The following is a 21,343-nucleotide window of genomic DNA, read 5'->3' as shown; positions in this document are numbered from 1 at the left end:
AGAAAAAATATAAAGGGGTAGATTATTAGTTGATTTGAACCCATTTTTTATAGGTTGAAAAATTGGGGAATGAGGTGTGCAAAGGCCAACTATGGCCGAGTATGGAGAGAGAGAGAGTAGTGGTCGGCTAGGAGAGTGACAAAAGGAGGGATTTTATTCCCATTTAGTTTTCAAATTCAATAAATTAAAATTAGATGATTTTAGCTAAATTGGCTAAATAAATGGTTGGCATCTTTTAATTTATTATAATAATTCTTTTTAATTTAAGAAAATAAAAAAAGAAATAACATAAAGGAAAGTGGGATTTGGGACTTACATTTTCCCATTGCATTAGAATTAGACCATTAGGGTAAATAAAAGGAGAAGGGTGATGAGTTTGAAGGTTCATTTCTGTGGCTGCCGATTTTTAGAGAGAGAAGGAAAGGAGAAGTCGTGTGAGCTAGAGAGAGAAGGAGAGAAAGGAAGAAAGAAAGAGAGAAAGAGAGAGAGAGAGGGTGTAATTCCCTGGTTACCCCAGGATAGTTACTGTGAACGTTGAACCGTGAATTTAACTCGCTACCCGAGTTCTTTGGTTAAAAACGTGCTTCTAGGTGTTATCAACAGGTTAAGGTGGAAAACCAATAAAAAAGGAAAGGATATATTTTATTTAAAATATAAAACTGTCCATGGGCCCATCAAAACATTTACAAGTTATTTACAACTCAAAATAGTCATTACAGTTTAAATTTACAACCCGCCGACCTAAGCGGCAAAAATAGGGTAAACCCCCTAGTTCCTCTGAGAACTCCTTGGCTGTGGTGGTCAAGCGGCCACATATGTACACATCACCACCTAAGCTCTCAACTCAAGGTTGGGTGAGCTTTTCTTGCCCTTTACCTGCACCACATAGCACCCATGAGCCAAAGCTCAGCAAGAAAACACAATATCGCATGAATATTGTAACGACCCAAAATCACTAATATGGCTTAAGGGCCTTGATTAGTGTGCCAGGAGGGCATAATTGGCTTATGCGTGAATTTATTGATTTAATGCATGATTACATGATAATCATGCTTGCATGATTATATGAATATACATGTGATTAAATGTTATACTTGTGAGAACCACATTATTATGTGGGTAAATCTGTAGCAGACGACTTGAGGCGATCCTAGGGAGCTAGATAGCGGGAAAGTCGCAACGGGGCTTAATGCTTGACTTTGGACAAGTCAAGGGGTATTTCAGGTATCGGGTGGTTATTTAGATTACCGGGTTATGAAAATTAATAATTGAAGATATGTTCGAGGTTAGGAAGTCTAGGTGGGAATATTGGGGAATTTTACCATTTTGCCCTCAGGGACGTTTCCGGTACCCTGAGCCTTGGGATTAACTTGATTGCTTAAGGATAGACTTAAGAAGATTTCAGAAAATAGTAGAACAAAATAAGACCGACTCTTTTCTCAGCGCTTCTCTCTCTCTCCACTCTCAAGGAAAAACACTGAGTATTTTGGAGAAATTGCTGGAATTTGTGCTGGGATTTAAGAGGAATTCAGAGGGGAAATTAAAGGCTAGCTCAAGGATTATCTAGGGAACATTTAATCAAAACTAAGGTAAGAATTAAACTGTGTTTTGAAGTTAGAAACTTTGAACTTTTGGCTGAGTAATGACGTGATTGTAATTTTGATGTTAAGGGTAGAATTAAGGTGGAAAAGCTTGGGAATTGACTTGGATTCTCCTTAGAGAAGTAGTTTTGTAGCTGAGGTAAGCTCTAATCTAAGGTTTAATGGCTGAGTTATAGTGTTTTCATGGTTGGGTTTTGTGTTTTTAATTTAGAAAGTTTTAGTAATTGAAATGGGTTTTTGATGGGTTTCTAGCCTAGGTTTCAGCTGGGTTGTGTTGTTGGAATCTTGTGGGAAGTTTTTGGATAATTGAGTTGTGGATTTGGGGTGGTTTTGAGTGAGTTTGCATGAGGTTTGAGAGTTAAAAATGGAGGTTTTTCTGGGTTCGAAGGGGTCGGGTCGCGGCATAGTTCTTGGTGAGCCGCGGCCCTTCGAAGCTGATGGGTGCTGAGGAAGGAGGGCGGGCTGCGACATGGTCTAAGTAGGGCCGCGGCCCTGACCTATTTTTGTGCTTTGGGAGGCCTCTGGTTGGGGCCATGCCGTGGCATGGATGGCTAATGCCGCGGCCCTTTAGGGATTTTGGGATTTTGAGATTCTAGGCATGGGAATTTAACCTAGGGTGCTCGGGATTGAATCTTTTACCATGTTTGGTGAAGTTCAATGTTCCGGAGATTAGAACTTTTTCTAGAAGCTCATTTAAGTTTTTTGATGGTATCCTTCACCTTGGTTGTGACTAGGTGATAAAAGCTAAGGCTCGGGAACGGATCGTGCTTGAGGAGCGTTGCTCATAATCAGTAACCGCAAAGATTAAAGGTAAGAAAACTGCACCTGGTTGAATATCTGTAATGGGACTAAGGGTTCCCTATTGTGTATGGTTGAAAAGATGGTATTATGCCATGCAAGCTAATTAGTGAACCAACGACCTAAGGGTGCCAAGGGTTACACTAGCGCACAGGACGCGACTTGGCCACTGGTAGCCGAGGACAGCTTAATATGCACTGAGCTTGGTTTAAGAGGGTCGAAGTCAGTGGGGTAAACAGAGTGTGCATCCTAAGTTGTCGACCCTGATTATTATGTGATATGAATGTTATAAGTGATTGATTGCATCCATGATTCTGAATATATGCTGAATGATTAATGTGGATTATTTGATGAGAGTTCATGATTAGTAAATTTACTATCTGTTATTATTGTTGGGTTGCACATCATGTTTTCTTGCCGGGCCTTTGCTCACGGGTGCTACGTGGTGCAGGTAAAGGCAAGGGCAAACTTGATCATCCTTAATTTGGAGAGCTCTGTGAGCAGAATGTACATGGCTAGCTGTTCAGCCGCCACGGTTGAAGTTTAGGCAGGGACGCGAGACCCAGAAATTGTTCATTTTGCCTTAGTATGGCTGACAGTTGTCTGTATTTTTGGGAGTCTGTAATCCAACTTTTAAACTCTATTTCTTTTGGGATCCCATGTATATAACCACTTAATTATATGAAATGAAACTTTTGAGACCAAAACCTTTTTAACCCTAGCTCATACATGTTTAGTGACACGTTTTTAAATTAATGACTTGATTAGCAAGTTTCTGCACCTTTATAAGTACACAGTGTAGTGGTCTTGGCTATCCAGGGCGTTACAAATATAATATCAACATTGATCATAATAATCATTTAGGACTTTTAGTCCAAAATAGAGGAGTGACAGTTGGAAAAGTCACTAAAGTGGGTTCTGTTCCCATTAGCCATGTGACGATAGGGTCACCTAGGCTTTACAAATAAGTGATCCTTTCACTAGCTTATCAAGATAGGTGTTCAATGAACTAGTCACCAATATAACCTATCGCATGACCATAGAGTCACAACCATGGGATTCCGCTCCCTAGCCACATGACAAGCAGTCACCTAGGCCTTTGGCCCTGACTCTGAGTAACTAGTCCTAGACTAGTCAAGCGCTTATAATTTTCATCGACCTTAGGGTCGGTCCAGCATTAATGCTCCTAGAGTCATTCAACACTGATGTCGATTAGATCTAATCTTTTATCGTCACGACGCTTATGCCATTTCTGACTCTCAGGTCAGTAATACGCGACCAAAGCCGATTCTGAATAGTCAGTACCATACACAGGATAATACATCTGATAGCATTTAATATGCAATCCATGTCCACATTTAAACACTCAACATGCCTCAATAATAACCATGCATGTCATACACAGGGTGCAGTTTTCTTACCTTTGGTTCGAGCAAGAATGAATAAAGGAACGACCCTTGAGAATGATCTGACTTTAAGTCCTTTAGCGCTCACCTAGTCATAACCAAATATAATCTCTATTAATGAAAATCAACAATGAAAGTATAATGCCTCGAAATCCCTAATGCAGTTTAATGGCTGGATTAGTAGGCCGAGAGGGCCATAACTGTTTAATTATGCCATTAACTGATTATATGCATGTTTATGTGAATTATATTATAATATGATGTTATATGCATGCATGTGGGTCCACATTCGAATATTAGGCTATTTTGGAAATTTGGCCCGTTGAGGGCATATTTGTGTATTTTGGTGCATATTGTGATTTGTGAATGAGATTCCATTATTATGGAGATATATTCGAGCTATTCGGCATGAGACGGTCTTATATTTCAAATTAGCAGTTTTGTCATAACGGGGGTCTTTTATTGGGATAGTGAGTGATGAGAATGTTATTTGATGATAAATTGGGAGTTATTGAGATCAGGAGGAAATTCTGGAAGTTTTGACTATAATGTCCCCGGGGGTGTTTTCGGGACCCCGAGCCTTAGGTTTTATTTGAGGTTACTTAAGCTTGAAGTAGCTTGTCAGATAGAACCGTACGTTAGTAAACCCTTGCTCTTTTCCTGTTGGTTCATTTTACCGTTCGAGGCATTTTCGAAGGAATCTCAAGTTCTAGGAGTCGGAATCAAGTGAGGATCGAGGCATAGCAATCCTAGGAAAGATTAGAAGCTTCTTGACCGAAGTATTTGACGAGAAACAACGTAATCAAACGTAATCTAAGTTTTAAGTTTTGAGTTTTTAGAGTTTCTAAGCTTTGAATTGGATTTTGTGAATCGTTGAGTTTTTGGTTCGTTTGATCCTCGAGATTTGATGGTTGTGGATCATTGGGAAGCTTGGGAACTTTGATTTTTGGATTTGGAAGTGTTTAGGTATGTTTTTGGAGGGTTTGGGATGAAGGAGATCGAGTTGTGGCTAGTTCTGGGTTGGGGGCTGCGGCCCTGTTCTTGGGCGCCGCGGCCCTAGCTCGAAGAAGCAGCTAGGGAGATTTTGGCCTTGCTGGGCACTGCGGCCCTGGGTATGGGGCGCCGCGACCCTTGCTCTTGGTGTGTCTGGGGGCCGCGATCCAAGGTGTTAGTGCCGCGGCTCTTGAGTGGTTTTAAGCCCGTTTGAGTGTTTTGGCCTTGGGAACTTGGTTTTAGGCCTCGGGATGGTTCCTACTACCCGGATTAGTGGGGATTGATGTCCCGGAGGCTAGATCTTGGTTTGGGAACCTTTGATGTTCATTTTATTGATGGTGTCCCATATTTGGTTATGACTAGGTGACTGCTAAAGGGCTCAAAGTCAGATCGTTCTCAAGGGTCGTTCTTTTATTCATTCTTGTTCGAATCAAAGGTAAGAAAATTGCACCCCATACGTGGCATGCATGGTTATTCATGAGGCATGTTGAATGTTTAAATGTGGATATGGATTGATTATTGAATGCTTAGCAAATCTTGCTCACTTGTGCATGGTACTGACTAATTAGTCAGATTTGGCAAAGGTGTTAGTATCAACTGTGAAGCTGGGACTTATTAGTCAAGTTCGGCAGTGGTACTGGGCACTGGTCACACAGTGCTGACTCATAAGTCAGGATGGCCTTAGCGTGTTCAACGCAAGCCAATAAAGATTAGATCTAATCGACATCTACATTAAATGACTCAGAAGAGCGTTAATGCCGGACCGACCTCAAGTTCGATGAATACTATAAGCGCTTGTCTTGCCAAAGGCTAGTCACTTAGAGCCATAGTGACTATTTAGTCACATGGCTGTGGGTGTTGATCTTGTGAGACTTACTCATCAGTCTCTCATCTGTTAAGTTAGAGACTTACTCATCAGTCTCTCATCTGTTTAAGCTAGTGACTTACCCATCAGTGACTCATCTGTTAAGGCTAGTGACTTACCCAGCAGTCACTCATATGTTTAAGTTAGTGACTTGCTTGTCAGTCACTCAGTATGGTTTACCAAAACCTCAAGTGTTGAATCACTCATCTGTTTAAGTTCCATAAGCTCTGTGTGATTATAATAATAATCAGTTGTTAATATCTATATGCATTATTGTGTTTTCTTGTTTGGCCTTGGCTCATGGGTGCTATGTGGTTCAGGTAAAGGGAAAGAAAAGCTCACCCAGCCTTGAGTGGAGAGCTTAGGTGGTGATGTGTACATATGCGGCCGCTTGACCACCACGGCCAAGGAATTCTCAGAGGAACTAAAGGGTTTAACCTATTTTGCTGCTTAGGTCGGCGGTTTTGTAAATTTGAAACAGTAATGACCATTTTGAGTTGTAAATAATTCGTAAAATGTTTTTGATGGGCCCATGAACAGTTTTATGTCTTAAATAAAATATATAATTTCTTTTTTATTGGTTTTCCACCTTAGCCTGTTAATAACACTTAGATGCACATTTTTAACCAAAGGACTCGGTCAGCGAGTCAAATTTCTGTATCACTATAAATGCTTAGAGGTAACCAGGGCGTTACAGAAAGGGTCTTGACCTATACCCCACTCTTGGGACCCCGAAACGTACCCACACGGTGAGTAGATTTGATCCTGGGCCTTAAGGATTGAAACCCTGAACCAAAACCCCTTAAAAACACTCAAATGGGATTCTGAAGGAACAGAGTAGTGCCCTAGCGCTGCTCACTAGCGCTCCAACGCTCATCTCAGAACCAAAACGCCCAAAACCAAACCCTGGGTAGCGCTCCCTTGTGGGCGCTGTAGCGCTGCACCCAGCCAGATTTTCCCCTGAATCTTCTCCCTTCGACTCCCCCATTTACAACTTGATTCCAATGCTTCCAAACCTCAAATTAAGTGCCAAATGAACCCAAGAACCACCCCCACAAGTCCCAAGCATCACAACCACAAGAACCCTAGCCAAAAACTCCCAGCAAAACCAATCAACCAACCTAGAAATCTCAACTGAATTCTATAACTAAAACAGAGCAAACCAGGAATTTAATGGCTAGAAACTTACCTCAAGTTCAGATTATGATGCTCTTCAATGGTGGAACACCCTCCCAAGCCCTCAAGACTTATTTCCCAAGCTTGGTTCCTCAACTTAAGCTCAAAAATCCAAGAAGAGAAAGAGAGAAAATAGGTATGGGAGAAGGTGCTTTCTATGCTCTGTTTTTCCCTTCCTTGTACAGCCTTCAATGGCTTAATTCTATCCTAGGGGTGAAAAGACTAAAATACCCCTAGGTCAAATAAAGGTTTCTAAAGACTCCCAAGGGAAAAATTGACCTTTTCCACTGATTTCGTTAATCATAATTAACACCCTCCGATTCCCGGTATTCTCGATATTCTCAAACACCAATAATTCATATCCCTTTACCATTTAATTCCCGGCAACGCTCTAATTATTAAAATTACCCTGAGACTCACCCCGAGCCCCAAACTTAAACCTGCTATGACCAAACTGACAGTTTATATTCAAAGATCGTCTCATGTTGAATAGCTCGAACAAATCCACATTTTAATGCGACCTCAACAATTAATCGTAACATGCACCAAATTATACAAATATGCCCTCAACTGGCCAAATTACCAAAATGCCCTAATAATCAAATGTGGACCCACATGCATGCATTTAACATCATATTATAATATAATTCACATAAACATGCATTTAATCATTTAATGGCATAATAAAACAATTATGGCCCTCCTGGCCTACTAATCCAGCCATTAAACCACATTAGGGATTTCGGGGCATTACAACCATCCCCTCCTTACAGAAATTTCATCCTCGAAATTTACTAGAACAACTCGGGATACTGACTCTACATATCTGACTCCAGCTCCCAGGTCGTTTCCTTGACTTTGTTGTTCCTCAACAACACCTTAACCAAAGGTATCGTCTTATTCCTGAGGACCTTGTCCTTTCTGTCAAGTATCTGGACTGGCTGTTCTTCAAAGGAGAGATCTGCCTCAAGCTCCAGATCTTCATAGCTCAAAATATGATTCACATCAGATACATACCTTCGAAGAGCTAAAACATGAAACACGTTATGCACGGCTGACAACACCGGAGGCAAGGCCAATTTGTAAGCCACTTGACCAATCCTCTCCAGGATCTCAAATGGACCTACAAATCTAGGGCTCAACTTACCCTTCTTCCCAAACCTTCTCACCCCTTTCCATGGCGAGAATCTGAGGAAGACATAGTATCCCACTTGGAACTCTACGTTCTTGCGCTTGGGATCAGCATAACTTTTCTACCTACTCTGAAAAGCGAGCATCCGAGCTCTAATCTTCTCAATGGCCTCACTGGTCTTCTAAACTGCCTCAGGACCTAAGTATCTCCTTTCACCTGTCTCATCCCAATGAATGGGAGATCTGCACTTCCTACCATACAACATCTCATAAGTTGCAACTCCAATGGTAGACTGATAACTGTTGTTGTAGGAAAACTCTATCAAAGGTAGATACTTACTCCAAGATCCACCAAAGTCCAGCATACATGCTCGCAGCATGTCTTCCAATATCTAGATTGTCCTCTTAGATTGCCCATATGTCTGAGGATGATAAGCAGTATTGAACTTCAATTGCGTCCCCATGGCCTTCTATAAACTCCCCCATAACTTGGGAGTAAAAGTGGGGTAACGATATGACATGATCGACCTCGGCGCTCCGTGGAGGCGCACGATCTCTCTCACATAGAGATCTGCATACTGGTCAACTGTATCTGTAGTCCTCACTGGCAAGAAGCTCGCTGACTTGGTATATCGATCCACTATCACCCAAATAGAAACATGCTGACCAACAGTCCTGGGTAACCCCACCACGAAATCCATCATGATGTCCTCCCATTTCCACTCCGGGATATCCAGAGGCTGCAATAACCCTGCCAGCCTCTGATGCTCAGCCTTGACCTGCTGACATGTCAAGCACTTAGTCACATATTCCACTACATCTCTCTTCATCCTAGGCCACCAATACAACGATCTCACATCCTGATACATCTTCGTGGTGCCTGGATGCAAAGAGTAAGGTGTAGTATGAGATTCATCCAGAATCTCTCGCCTCAAAGCAGTGTCTAATGGAACACATATCCGCCCCTTGTATCTCAACAAGCCCAAATCAAACACTGAATAATCTCTGGATTCTCCAACCAAAACATCCTCTCTGATCTTGATCACTTGTGGATCACCCAACAGACCCTCCTTAATTCTCTCCAATAGTGTAGACTGTAGCGTAATATTAGCCAACTGGCCCACCAGTAACTCTATACCAGCTCTGGTCATATCATCTGCTAACTCTCTGGCTATCAGCCTCGTACTATAAATCTGCCCCGGACCCTTCCGGCTTAAAGCATCAGCTACCACGTTGGCTTTTCCTGGATGGTAAAAAATCTCACACTCATAATCTTTCCCTAACTCCAGCCAACGCCTTTGTCTCATATTCAAGTCCTTTTGCGTGAAGAAGTATTTCAGGCTCTTGTGGTCTGTATAGATCTCACACTTCTCTCCATAAAGATAATGCCTCCATATCTTTAAATCAAAGACCACAGCTGCCAACTCTAAATCATGAGTGGGATATCTCTTTTCATACTCCTTCAACTGACGAGAGGCATAAGCAATTACCTTCTCTGACAGCATCAAAACACAGCCCAAACCCTGATGAGAAGCATCACAATAAATCACAAATTTCTCCTGATCTGTTGGAAGACTCAGAATCGGAGCTGTAATCAATCTCTACTTCAGTTCCTGGAAGCTGTTCTCACATTTATCTGACCACACAAATTTCTGATTCTTGCATGTCAGCTCAGTCAATGCAGTAGCAATCTTTAAGAACCCTTCCACGAAACGCCTACAATAACCTGCCAATCCAAGGAAACTTCTAACCTCAAAAGCATTCTTTGGCCTTGGCCAATCTCTGATCGCCTCAATCTTCGCTGGATCTACCTTTATCCCCTCCTTACTGACAATGTGCCCAAGAAAAGGTACCTAAGATAATCAGAACTCACATTTCTTGAATTTTGCAAACAATCTGTGTTCCCTCAGTCTCTATAGAACCAACCTCAGATGCTGCTCATGCTCTGACTCAGACTGAGAATATACCAGGATATAATCGATGAAGACGATCACAAACTGGTCCAGATAATCTTGAACACTCTATTCATCATATCCATAAAAGTAGCAGGGGAATTAGTCAATCCAAATGACATAACTAAGAACTCATAATGCCCATACCTGGTACGAAAAGCAGTCTTCGGTATGTCTCCCTCCTTGACCCTCAACTGATGATAACCAGAACGAAGGTCGATCTTTGAGAATACCTTCTTACCTTGCAACTGATCGAACAGATCATCTATCATTGGCAAAGGATACTTGTTCTTGATTGTTAGCTTATTCAGTTCTCTGTAATCAATGCACATCCTCAGAGAACCATCCTTTTTCTTTACAAACAGAACTGGTGCATCCCAAGGTGAGAAACTAGGTCTGATAAAACCCAAATCTAACAGTTCTTACAACTGTACATTTAATTCTTTCAACTTAGCTGGGGCCATTCTGTAAGTTGCTCTAGACACTGGCTCCGCCCCTGGTGCCAGTTCTATCACGAACTCTATCTCTCTGTGTGGTGGCAACCCTGGAAAATCTTCTGGAAACACATCCATAAATTCACAAACTAATCTGGTATCTTCTGGTCTCACTGGCACAACCTAAGTGGTGTCAACCTCACTGGTTAAGAATCCAACGCAACCTCCTTGCTATAGATCTTTAGCCCTTAAAAGAGAAATCATAGGTATGCGAGGTCCATGCACAGTACCAACAAACATAAAATGATCCTCAACTTTAGGCTCAAATGTGACCATCTTCCTTCTCCAATCAATGGTTGCCCAACACTTCACCAACTAGTCCATACCTAATATCACATCGAAGTCAGTCATAACCAACTCTATCAAATCCACTGACAACTCTCTGCCCTCCACTGTCGCTGGCAAAGATCTGACCCATCTGCTGGATACCACTAATTCCCCAGTGGGTAACAAAGTTCCAAACCCAACAACATAAAAATCACAAGGTCTACACAGTCTATCAATAATTCTACTAGCAACAAAAGAATGTGTAGCACCAGAATCAATCAATACATTATAAGGGGTTCCAGCACTAAGAAGCTAACCTGTAACTACTGAGGGAGAAGCCTCAGCTTCTGCTTGTGCCAATGCGAACACTTGAACTGGGGCCGAGCTGTCCGCTTTCCTGGGTTCTTCTTTTCTGGCCTTAGGGCAATCCTTCTTAAGATGACCCACTGCTCCACACGAAAAGCAGGCCCTTGCCCTATACTCTCCCAAATGACGCTTCTTGCATCTAGGGCATTCAGGATAAGACTTCAAGGCTTCATTACCACCTGGACGACCCATTGAAACACCACGGGGCCACTTATCAAGACTTGGAACTGAGAGGGTGTCAGGAACCTTCCTCTTCTGATCACTGGGGCCTCCACCCCTACCAGAACCCATAAATGGAGGACCTGTCCTCCCGAACTCCTTTATGACTGCACTATCTCGCCAGATCTTGTTCTCTGGACTCTCAGCTGTGAGTGCCTTCTCGACCACCTGTGCATAGGTAGTAACCCCTGCCACAGTGGTAATACGAACATCACGGGCTAATCTTGGCTGTAGTCCTTGGAGAAATCTCTCCCTCTGGGTCCCATCAGTGGGCACCAGCTCCATGGCAAACTTTGCCAAACGATCAAACTTCAAGGCACACTCAGTCACTGACAAACCTCCCTGAAGTAGCCTAATAAATTCCTCAACCTTTGCCGCCCTAATAGCATCATTATAATATTTCTCGTGAAATAGAGTCTGAAACTCTTCCCAACTCAAGGCATTAACGTTTCTGGTTTGGGTAATAACCTCCCACCAAATTCGGGCATCCTCCCAAAACATATAAGTGGCACAAGCCACCCTCTCATTACTAGTCACCCTCATGAAGTCCAGGATGGTGGTAATCATACTCATCCATTACTCTGCCTTGGCATGATCTGCACTGCCTTCAAAAACTGGAGGTTGCTGCTTCCTGAACCTTTCATAGAGAGGCTCCCATTTATTACCAACCTCAGGCAGCTGCTCAGATGCTGGCACCGACACAGGAGGTGCCTCTGATACACTAGCTACTACAGGTGCTTGCTGTTGTCTCAGGAGGCGAAGTTCTTCTCCCTGTCTCAACACTATAGCCTGCAGATCGTTAAATAACTGTTGCCAATTTGCAGGAGCTGGCTGTAGAATCTGTCTCTGGTCATTCTCTTGACCCTGATTATTATTATTATTTTGGCCTTGATCACTCTGGCCAGCTAATGTATCTGTCTGCCCTGAATTCATTCTTATCAACTTATACCTTGCTGAAACAATAGTCAATACGGCCAGTCAAGTAGTAATAACTAAACCTCTTGTCGCCTTATGATCCAAGAACAAGCAGATAATTATCATATTCCACAATCATATAGATATACAAATAGATACATGATTATATCATTTAGCACTTAGCATGTATCACATAATAGTTCACAATCAACAATACTAATAAGTATGTTCCAGAAATTTCAGTACTATTTAGCACACGGTTGCTAAGGATGTTTTATTCAGGGCACAGGTTTAACTTGGTGTCTCATGTATACAGGTAAAGAATTTATACTATATTTAAGCAGTTATACATATAACTACATAAATAGTTACCAAACCATGAGTCGAGCTTGTCTTCAGTGGTGAGTGTACATGCACAGCCAGTCTACAGGAACCCTAACCTTGGCACGCTCTGATACTTTGTAATGCCCTGGTTACCCCAGGACAGTTACTGTGAACGTTGAACCGTGAATTTAACTCGCTACCCGAGTTCTTTGGTTAAAAACGTGCTTCTAGGTGTTATTAACAGGTTAAGGTGGAAAAACAGTAAAAAAGGAAAGGATATATTTTATTTAAAACATAAAACTGTTCATGGGCCCATCAAAACATTTACTATTAATTTACAACTCAAAATGGTCATTACAGTATAAATTTACAACCCGCCGACCTAAGCGGCAAAAATAGGGTAAACCCCCTAGTTCCTCTGAGAACTCCTTGGCCGTGGTGGTCAAGTGACCACATATGTACACATCACCACCTAAGCTCTCCACTCAAGGCTAGGTGAGATTTTCTTTCCCTTTACCTGCACCACATAGCATCCATGAGCCAAAGCCCAGTAAGAAAACACAATATCGCATGAATATAATATCAACAATGATCATAATAATCATTCAGGACTTTCAGTCCAAAATAGAGGAGTGACAGTTGGAAAAGTCACTAAAGTATGTTCTGTTCCCATTAGCCATGTGATGATAGGGTCACATGGGCTTTATAAATAAGTGATCCTTTCACTAGCTTATCAAGATAGGTGTTCGATGAACTAGTCACCAATATAACCTATCGCATGACCATAGAGTCACAACCATGGGATTCTGCTCCCTAGCCACGTGACAAGCAGTCACTTAGGCCTTTGGCCCTGGCTCTGAGTAACTAGTCCTAGACTAGTCAAGCGCTTATAATTTTCATCGACCTTATGGTCGGTCCAGCATTAATGCTCCTAGAGTCATTCAACGCTGATGTTGACTAGATCTAATCTTTTATCGGCTCTGTGTTCACGACGCTTATGCCGTTTCTGACTCTTAGGTCAGTAATACGCAACCAATGCCAATTCTGAATAGTCAGTACCATACACAGGTAAGCTACATCTGCTAGCATTTAATATGCAATCCATGTACACATTTAAACACTCAACATGCCTCAATAATAACCATGCATGTCATACACAGGGTGCAGTTTTCTTACCTCTGGTTTGAGCGAGAATGAATAAAGGTACGACCCTTGAGAACGATCTGACTTTAAGTCCTTTAGCGGTCACCTAGTCATAACCAAATATAATCTCCATTAATGAAAATCAACAATGAAAGGGTCTTGACGTAAACCCTACTCTCTGGACCCTGAAACGTACCCACACGGTGAGTAGATTTGATCCGGGCCTTAAGGATTGAAACCTCGAGCCAAAACCCCTTAAAAACACTCAAAATGGGATTACGAAGGAATAGAGTAGTGCCCCAGTGCTGCTCACTAGAGCCCCAGCGCTCAGCTCAGAACCAAAACGCCCAAAACCAAACCTTGGGTAGCGCTGTAGCGCTCCCTTGTGGGCGCTGTAGCGCTGCACCTAGCCAAATTTTCCCCTGAATCTTCTCCCTTCGACTCCTCCATTTCCAACTTGATTCCAATGCTTCCAAACCTCAAATTAAGTGCCAAATGAACCAAAAAACCATCCCCACAAGTCCCAAGCATCACAACCACAAAAACCCTAGCCAAAAACTCCCAACAAAACCAATCAACCAACCTAGAAATCTCAACTGAATTCTATAACTAAAACAGAGCAAACCAGGAATTTAATGGCTAGAAACTTACCTCAAGTTCAGATTATGATGCTCTTCAATGGTGGAACACACTCCCAAGCCCTCAAGACTTATTTCCCAAGCTTGGTTCCTCAACTTAAGCTCAAAAATCCAAGAAGAAAAAGAGAGAAAATAGGTATGGGAGAAGGTGCTTTCTATGCTCTGTTTTTCCCTTCCTTGTACAACCTTCAATGGCTTAATTCTATCCTAGGGGTGAAAAGACTAAAATACCCCTAGGTCAAATAAAGGTTTCTAAAGACTCCTAAGGGAAAAATTGACCTTTTCCACCGATTTCGTTAATCATAATTAACACCCTCTGATTCCCGGTATTCTCGATATTCTCAAACACCAATAATTCATATCCCGTTACCCTTTAATTCCCGGCAACACTCTAATCATTAAAATTACCCTGAGACTCACCTCGAGCTCCGAACTTAAACCTGTTATGACCAAATTGACAGTTTATATTCAAAGATCATCTCATGCCGAATAGCTCGAACAAATCCACATTATAATGCGGTCTCAACAATTAATCGCAACATGCACCAAAATATAAAAATATGCCCCCAATGGGCCAAATTACCAAAATGCCCTAATAATCAAATGTGGACTCACATGCATGCATTTAACATCATATTATAATATAATTCACATAAACATGCATTTAATCATTTAATGGCATAATAAAACAATTATGGCCCTCCTGGCCTACTAATCCAGCCATTAAACCGCATTAGGGATTTCGGGGCATTACAGAGGGATCATGAAGAAAGGAACAAGGAAGAAGAAGAAGAAGAGGGAATTCAAAAATTCCTAGGGGGTAAGCCATAGTCATAATGATTCTTGTATTGTTCTTCTTCTTCTTCATAAATCTAAGAACATATTTGTTGATTTTCTTCTCTTTCTTGATGTGGGTTTCGAAACCCTAGGGTAATCAAAAGTGGTGGCTAATTTTTTTTGAGTCCTTGATTTCTACCAATGAAGGTAATGCATTTCTCTCTATCTATGTTGTTGGATGAATTTATTTTTGGTTGTGGCTTTGTAATATTTGATGGATTGGTCAGTATAAGTTGATGATGAAAAGTTGTTTTGGTTAGAAGATGGTCATTGATGATGTTGTTGTATCTTAGTTGATCTTGTTCTTGGAAAGCATGTTAGGATTATTTGATGTTGAATTTTATTTGATGTGTGTTCAGCCTAGGGGTCCTTTGTATGTTGAATTATTTTTTATATTTTATGTTGGCTATTAAAATTTCATGTTGTCATTGGTGATCATAGGGGAATGCTAGGGTTTTGGTTTAGGTCTACCAATATATGTTGATGATTGTCTTTTATATTTTAAAATGAAAAAATTAGTTGATTTTGGGCTATGTAGGTTTCAGCCTAGGGTCATTTTTGTAAGCATGTTTGGTTTTTTTTTTTTTTTTTTTTTTTGTCCCTTATAATCTTAGAAACTTGTTAGACTATTTTTTTAAAAAAAAAAAAAAAGACTTAAAATTGATATTAAGTTCCTTACAAATGTTGATTTGGTTTTGTGTATTTAGTTTTGGTTCTAACTTTTGTCTTTGGAATGCATGAGATGGTAGAAACATGCTAGGGAATGGTGCAAACATGATTAAGATGAATTGTTAAATGAGTATTACTTGCTATTTTTTTTATTATTTCATGATTGTGTAATCAATTTAGGAATTTAAAATATACAAGCACTGTCCAAATTAATATTTTAAAAACAAGTGTGTTCAAAAGATAATTTCTCTATAGTTTTAATGGGACTTTTAAACTAATTAAAACATGCAGTTTTTTTTTTTTTGTATTTTATGAAAGAAAATTATGGTGGATAATTCAATTTTGTGATTTTAAACAAATAATATGTATGTTGGAAATTTTGGTTTATTAAGAGAAAATGTCTTTTAAATTGAGATAAGTAAGTCATACACTCCAATAAATTAAGTCTTAGATTTTATATATGATAATTGTGATTTTTCTACACTTTAAATTTGTATTTTCTCATTTATAATTATGTAGTTTTTTTATGATAAGTAAAATTATTTTATAAAGGTGATTGAAATTCATTTAGTAATTATAAGTAACTACAAATTTTGTCACATTCTTTTAATTATTATTTAATAAAAAATGAGATTATTATTTTATGAGAAATTAAAAGCTAATGAATTATTTTGGTAAATTAAATTTTTGTAATAAAGTTTATGAATGACAAATATGTGATCAAAAGGAATGATGAAATAATAATTAAGTGGTAAATTATTTATGTTTGCTGAATTTTAAGAAAAATGCAAAGAAATGAGCATGTAGAAATTGATCAACTTTAAACGTTAATTTTAAGAACACTCTCACGTATGCATGTTACATGCAAATGTATTTTTACATTTAAAAATACGCCTATTATTCAAACATGTGATTTTTATGTTATAACCATGAATGATTGATGGGTAGAAATAACATTATTCTTTTATGATTTTATATGGAATTCTTGTATGTTTGTAATTGTAGTGCAACTTGTGTCATGTGTGCATGACCCATGCACACGTGGGGTATGTATGTTGGGCATGAGTATTCTTACGTGATTTTAAAGACAAACGCTTGATTATGATTATAGGCTCGTTGTGACATTTTCACACTTTACTTTGCTTGGACCTGAGGTAAGGAAGTTAGATAGAATTCTTCTATGTTTTATTCCACGAAAAGTATGATTGGTTATATACAAGAAATAAAGTGCTATGGAAATGGAAGTTTTATGTTTTGATATGTCATGTTTAGCCAAGTGTTATGAAAAGTGAAATTCCATGTTGATATGTTATGTTAATTCACATATGAAACATGTAATTTCTATGCTTTGATGTGGACGATGTTACATGTTCTTGTATGATGAATGAAAAAAAAAGATTGCTAGCGTGCTGAGCGCAATGCAACAAAGGGGTTACTAAGGATATGACGTAACTCAAAGGGTAGACGCGACGAAGTTATTCAAGGACCTGAGATCTTGTTTACCTCATAGAGGAGGTCTTAGCAGCCTATGTTTTTACTGGTTACCTTAAGATGTGACATGGACAATAGAGGTGCCATGATCACAAAGAGTATGTTTATGATGTGTGATTGTGATGTATGACTATGATTACGTTTATGATTATAAACTATGAGTATGAAGATGATATGTTTTGCTCTGATTTACGATACATGTTCTTCTTGTGTTTTCTTTGACATTGTTGTATTGTTGTACTTACTTACTGGGATTTTAGCTCAACCCCTTACTTTCCCCCCTTTCAGGTAAACAATAGGGTTTCTCCTTGGCACGCACAGTGATGTGAGGAGTTCCAACGTCTGAGTATGTAGGGCGTGGGGTGTTCTATGAACGTACAACGATCAATGTGAGCACCAAGAATAAAAGAACCTATCTTATGATTTTTTTTTCAATTATGTCAGTGGGACTTTAAATTTTTATTTTATTTATGAATATTGCATAAAGACACATTATTTTACTCTTTCAACTATCAGGCCCAATATGCATGTAGCGTCCCAAATTTGCTAATAAGACTTATTGCCTTGATTAGCGTGCCAGGAGGCAATAATTGATTTAATTATGTTAATATGTGAATTAAATGATTATGTGATTAGAAATGCATGTTTAGGTGAATTAAATATGTATGTGGGCCCATTTTGGTTAGTAAGGACATAATTGTAATTTTGGCCCATTGAGGGTATAAATGTGAATTATATGTGTGTTGTGCTTTATACCATAAGACTCTGGTGATATATTTGGGATGTGTGATCCGAGATGGTCCTAGGGAGCAAAATAGCTAAATAGTCACAATGGGGTCGAGTACTCGGCTCGGGGGGAGCTTAGGGTTATTTTGGGGATATGATATGTGTTTGGGATTACTGGGTAACGAGTAGTGATTTAATAATTTTTTTAAGTATGTCGAGATTAAATGGGAGTTTATAGGACTATTCAAGGAATTAACGGGAATATGGCAAAAGACAATTTTGCCCTTGTTGGTGTTAGAAAGGGTAAGGATAAGTTGGGGGTATTTTTGTCTTTTGTACTATGGGATAGACTTAGCTTAGGCCTTGGGGATTCTATAGAATGAACCATAAATTAGAAAGAAACAATCCTCTTAGCCCATCTCTTCTCTCTCTCTCTTGGCTCCCTCACCCTCTCTTGGTGCTTGAGAAGCTTGGTGAAATTTTGAGAAAAACTCTTTGGAAAGTTGGCTGAAGCTTGGAGAAATTTTAAGCGTGTGGAGATTGGAGTTAGCCAAGGTAGAAATTATCACAAAGGTAAGGGTTTATACTGATTATGATCTAGTTTCAGGCTGTAGTTAGGAGTTTGTTCTTAAGGTTTGAGTTTGGTTTGGTTGTTTGAGTTTTGATGGGTTAAGAGCTAATAATTTGGGGTGATTTTATTAGTTATGCTGCTGTGAAATGAACTGTAGGTTGAATTTTGAGTATAAGGGTTGAATTGGGTGAGAATTTATAGGTTTGGCTGGGGAAAAACGCTGAGAAATGCATGGATTTATGGGTTTTTGGGGCTCGCATCATGACCTTGTTCTTCAGGCGCCGCGACCCGTGTGTGCGAAGAGGCCTGGGAAGCCCTTGAGTTTGCAGAGGCGTTGCGGCGCGCCATGGCCAGTGTCCTCCAGCAGAGAGAGCTATCCTCTCTGACTTGTAGCGGGTTGCGGCTAAAATTAGGGGAAAAGGCCAAATGAAGGTTTTAAGGCCGGGAACCCAAATGTTAAGGCTTGGGAAGGATTCTACTACCCAGTTTAGTAGGATTCGAGGTCCCGAAGATTAGTTTTTTAATCTAAAGTTCTTAATTGGTTAAGAATTGATGGATACCTATTTATTATGGCGTTGTGACTAGGTTTTACGTCAAAGCTCGAGTTTAGGGGATCGTGCTCAGGATCGCGTTAATCTGTCAGCTTGAGACGCAGGTAAGAAAACGTTTTGTGCCTGTAGAGCAGGGCATGACCCTATTATTTGTGTTTCAGGGCATGACTCTATTATTTGTGTTTAATATATGTGTGAATATATGTGAATGCTATGTTGTGTTGTGCATGCTTATGAACGAACGGCGAAGGCCGATAACGGCAAAGGTCGGGAATGGCAAAGGCCGGGAACTACGAAGGTCGGGTACGGCAAGGGTCGGAATCAACGTTATGCATGCTGAGTGCAGGCCGCTAAGGCGAGACCCTCCAAGGGTGCTGTATCCACCTGCTCAGTGAAGACCTCGAACCTAGGGCCTGGTAAAGCACTTGGGTCGGCGTAGGCTGCTATGTGTTTAGTCTGTTGACTGTTTTGTTGTATATTGTTGGATTGATATGTGATTTGTTATGCGTTGAGCTTTTTTGTTGGGCTTCGGCCCACGGGTGCTCTATGGTGCAGGTAAGGGCAAGGGAAAAGTCGACCAATCATGAGTTGGAGAGTGTGGAGCGACGTGTACATGTTTGACCTACCTGGCTGCCACGACTAGGGTTATTTTGGGGATTATGTTGTAATAATTTGCTTTGTTGCTTAGATCAACTGTATCTACATTTTGAGTTGTAATACAATTTTGGAAACAGTATTTTGGGATCCCAAATGGATAACTTTTATGATTTTAATGAATGTCCAAATGTTTTATAATTAATGTTGTCAAATGAGTTTTTATTTCAATTTAATCACACTTTTCAACATAAAACCTCAATTAGCGAGCTAATGACACATTTATAAATCACATGGTAACAACTCTAAGGTAGTAGGGCGTTACAATGCACGTTTTACCAAGGCCCCCCCTGAGTTTTTCCTTAAAGTGGTATTTTCTATTAACTATGAGTTGAGCGATATTTTTATAAGAGAATAGAATTAGGGCGTGCTTGACAAGAATGCACTATATTTTTACATGTAAAAAGTACGTCTCTAATGAATTCTTGATTTAACGATTTTAAAAAAGAAAACCATATTATTTATTTTTTAAATCTATAATATTATCATATTATTTATACCATTCTTTTATAATATATGATATTGTTTATTTATTAAAATTTTAAATAAAAATTAAAAAATATAATAAAAATAATTTAAAACATCTATATCTATCTATCTACTTATATAAATGAGAGTTATATGGAGGTGATGTAACTTCCTATAATCAATAATATATGCTTTATCTATTTTCTTATAATTTGTGGTTTTTCTAATTTTTTATTTAATAAATGAATTGATTAACAATTTTAAAAATCCCTATAGTCCCACATGGTTTACAAACCATTGTGGGATTATACTTTTAGACTATAAATAAACCATTCATTGACTTTGATTTGTAATTTGTCCAAATATTAATATTTTTTTTCTTATGATGATTGATTTCACTCAATCTTGTCTAATAGATATTTTTTTTTGAGTTTATTAAATTTATATTAATATTTAACATACTATTTACATTTCTATATTTAATTTTATAGTATATATTTTTATATATTATATATTGAAAAAATGATAAATATATTGTAACAAAAATGTATATATAGATTTTATCACCTATTTTTTTTTTAAAAAGTCACGTTCACAATCTTTGAAGTGGTATATAAAAGATTATATGTTGTGGTGATATTGAATTCATTTGGAAAAAAAATAGACACTCTGTTATGTTAATATTTTCAAGATACTTAAGGAAATTAAGATCCTATATAATATTGATTTTTTTGTGCTATGATTTATCTTTTGTGCTAATCATATAAGATAAAAGAGAAAAAAAAAAGAAGAAATTATGATATAGTTCTTCATTTTTTTTATACAAGATTAGAAAAAATATTAGCAAATTGAAAAAAAAAAATCGATTTATGAGACAGTTTTAAGTGATGATCTAATATATGTGTATGTATATATATAATTTCGGGTGAATTACACAAACATATGTAACATTAAAGAAAAGTAGAAGAATTACTAAATGTATACAAAAATTATAATTTTCTATCATTGTAAAAAAATTATAATTTCCTTACTTATATTATATTCTTTTTTTTAAAATATTATAAATCTATATATTTATATAAATGAGA

At 38.9% G+C, this 21,343-nt stretch overlaps 1 protein-coding gene across 5 annotated transcripts in view; it reads right to left on the bottom strand.

Moving 5' to 3' along the window:
- LOC133777748 (uncharacterized) overlaps positions 1 to 21,343 on the bottom strand; it is a 49,970-nt gene that overhangs the window by 8,771 nt on the left and 19,856 nt on the right. The window contains exons 1-3 of one of the 5 annotated variants that reach the window (XM_062217489.1): positions 13,684 to 20,707; positions 11,001 to 13,024; positions 624 to 876 (exon numbers count right to left, since the gene is read on the bottom strand). The exons of 1 other annotated variant lie outside the window; for it this stretch is intronic. In XM_062217489.1, coding sequence (XP_062073473.1) covers positions 845 to 876; positions 11,001 to 11,841 — 873 coding nt within the window. In that variant the 5' untranslated portion in view covers positions 11,842 to 13,024; positions 13,684 to 20,707 and the 3' untranslated portion in view covers positions 624 to 844. Of the gene's footprint in view, positions 1 to 623; positions 877 to 3,820; positions 3,894 to 11,000; positions 13,025 to 13,683; positions 20,708 to 21,343 lie in introns of those variants that run through there. 3 more of the 5 variants (XR_009868795.1, XM_062217488.1, XR_009868794.1) reach the window with 3 other exon arrangements.

The sequence above is a fragment of the Humulus lupulus genome, chromosome 5 (genome assembly GCF_963169125.1).
Source record: "Humulus lupulus chromosome 5, drHumLupu1.1, whole genome shotgun sequence".
Taxonomy (NCBI): domain Eukaryota; kingdom Viridiplantae; phylum Streptophyta; class Magnoliopsida; order Rosales; family Cannabaceae; genus Humulus; species Humulus lupulus.
This window is presented reverse-complemented; position numbering and strand designations above follow the sequence as displayed.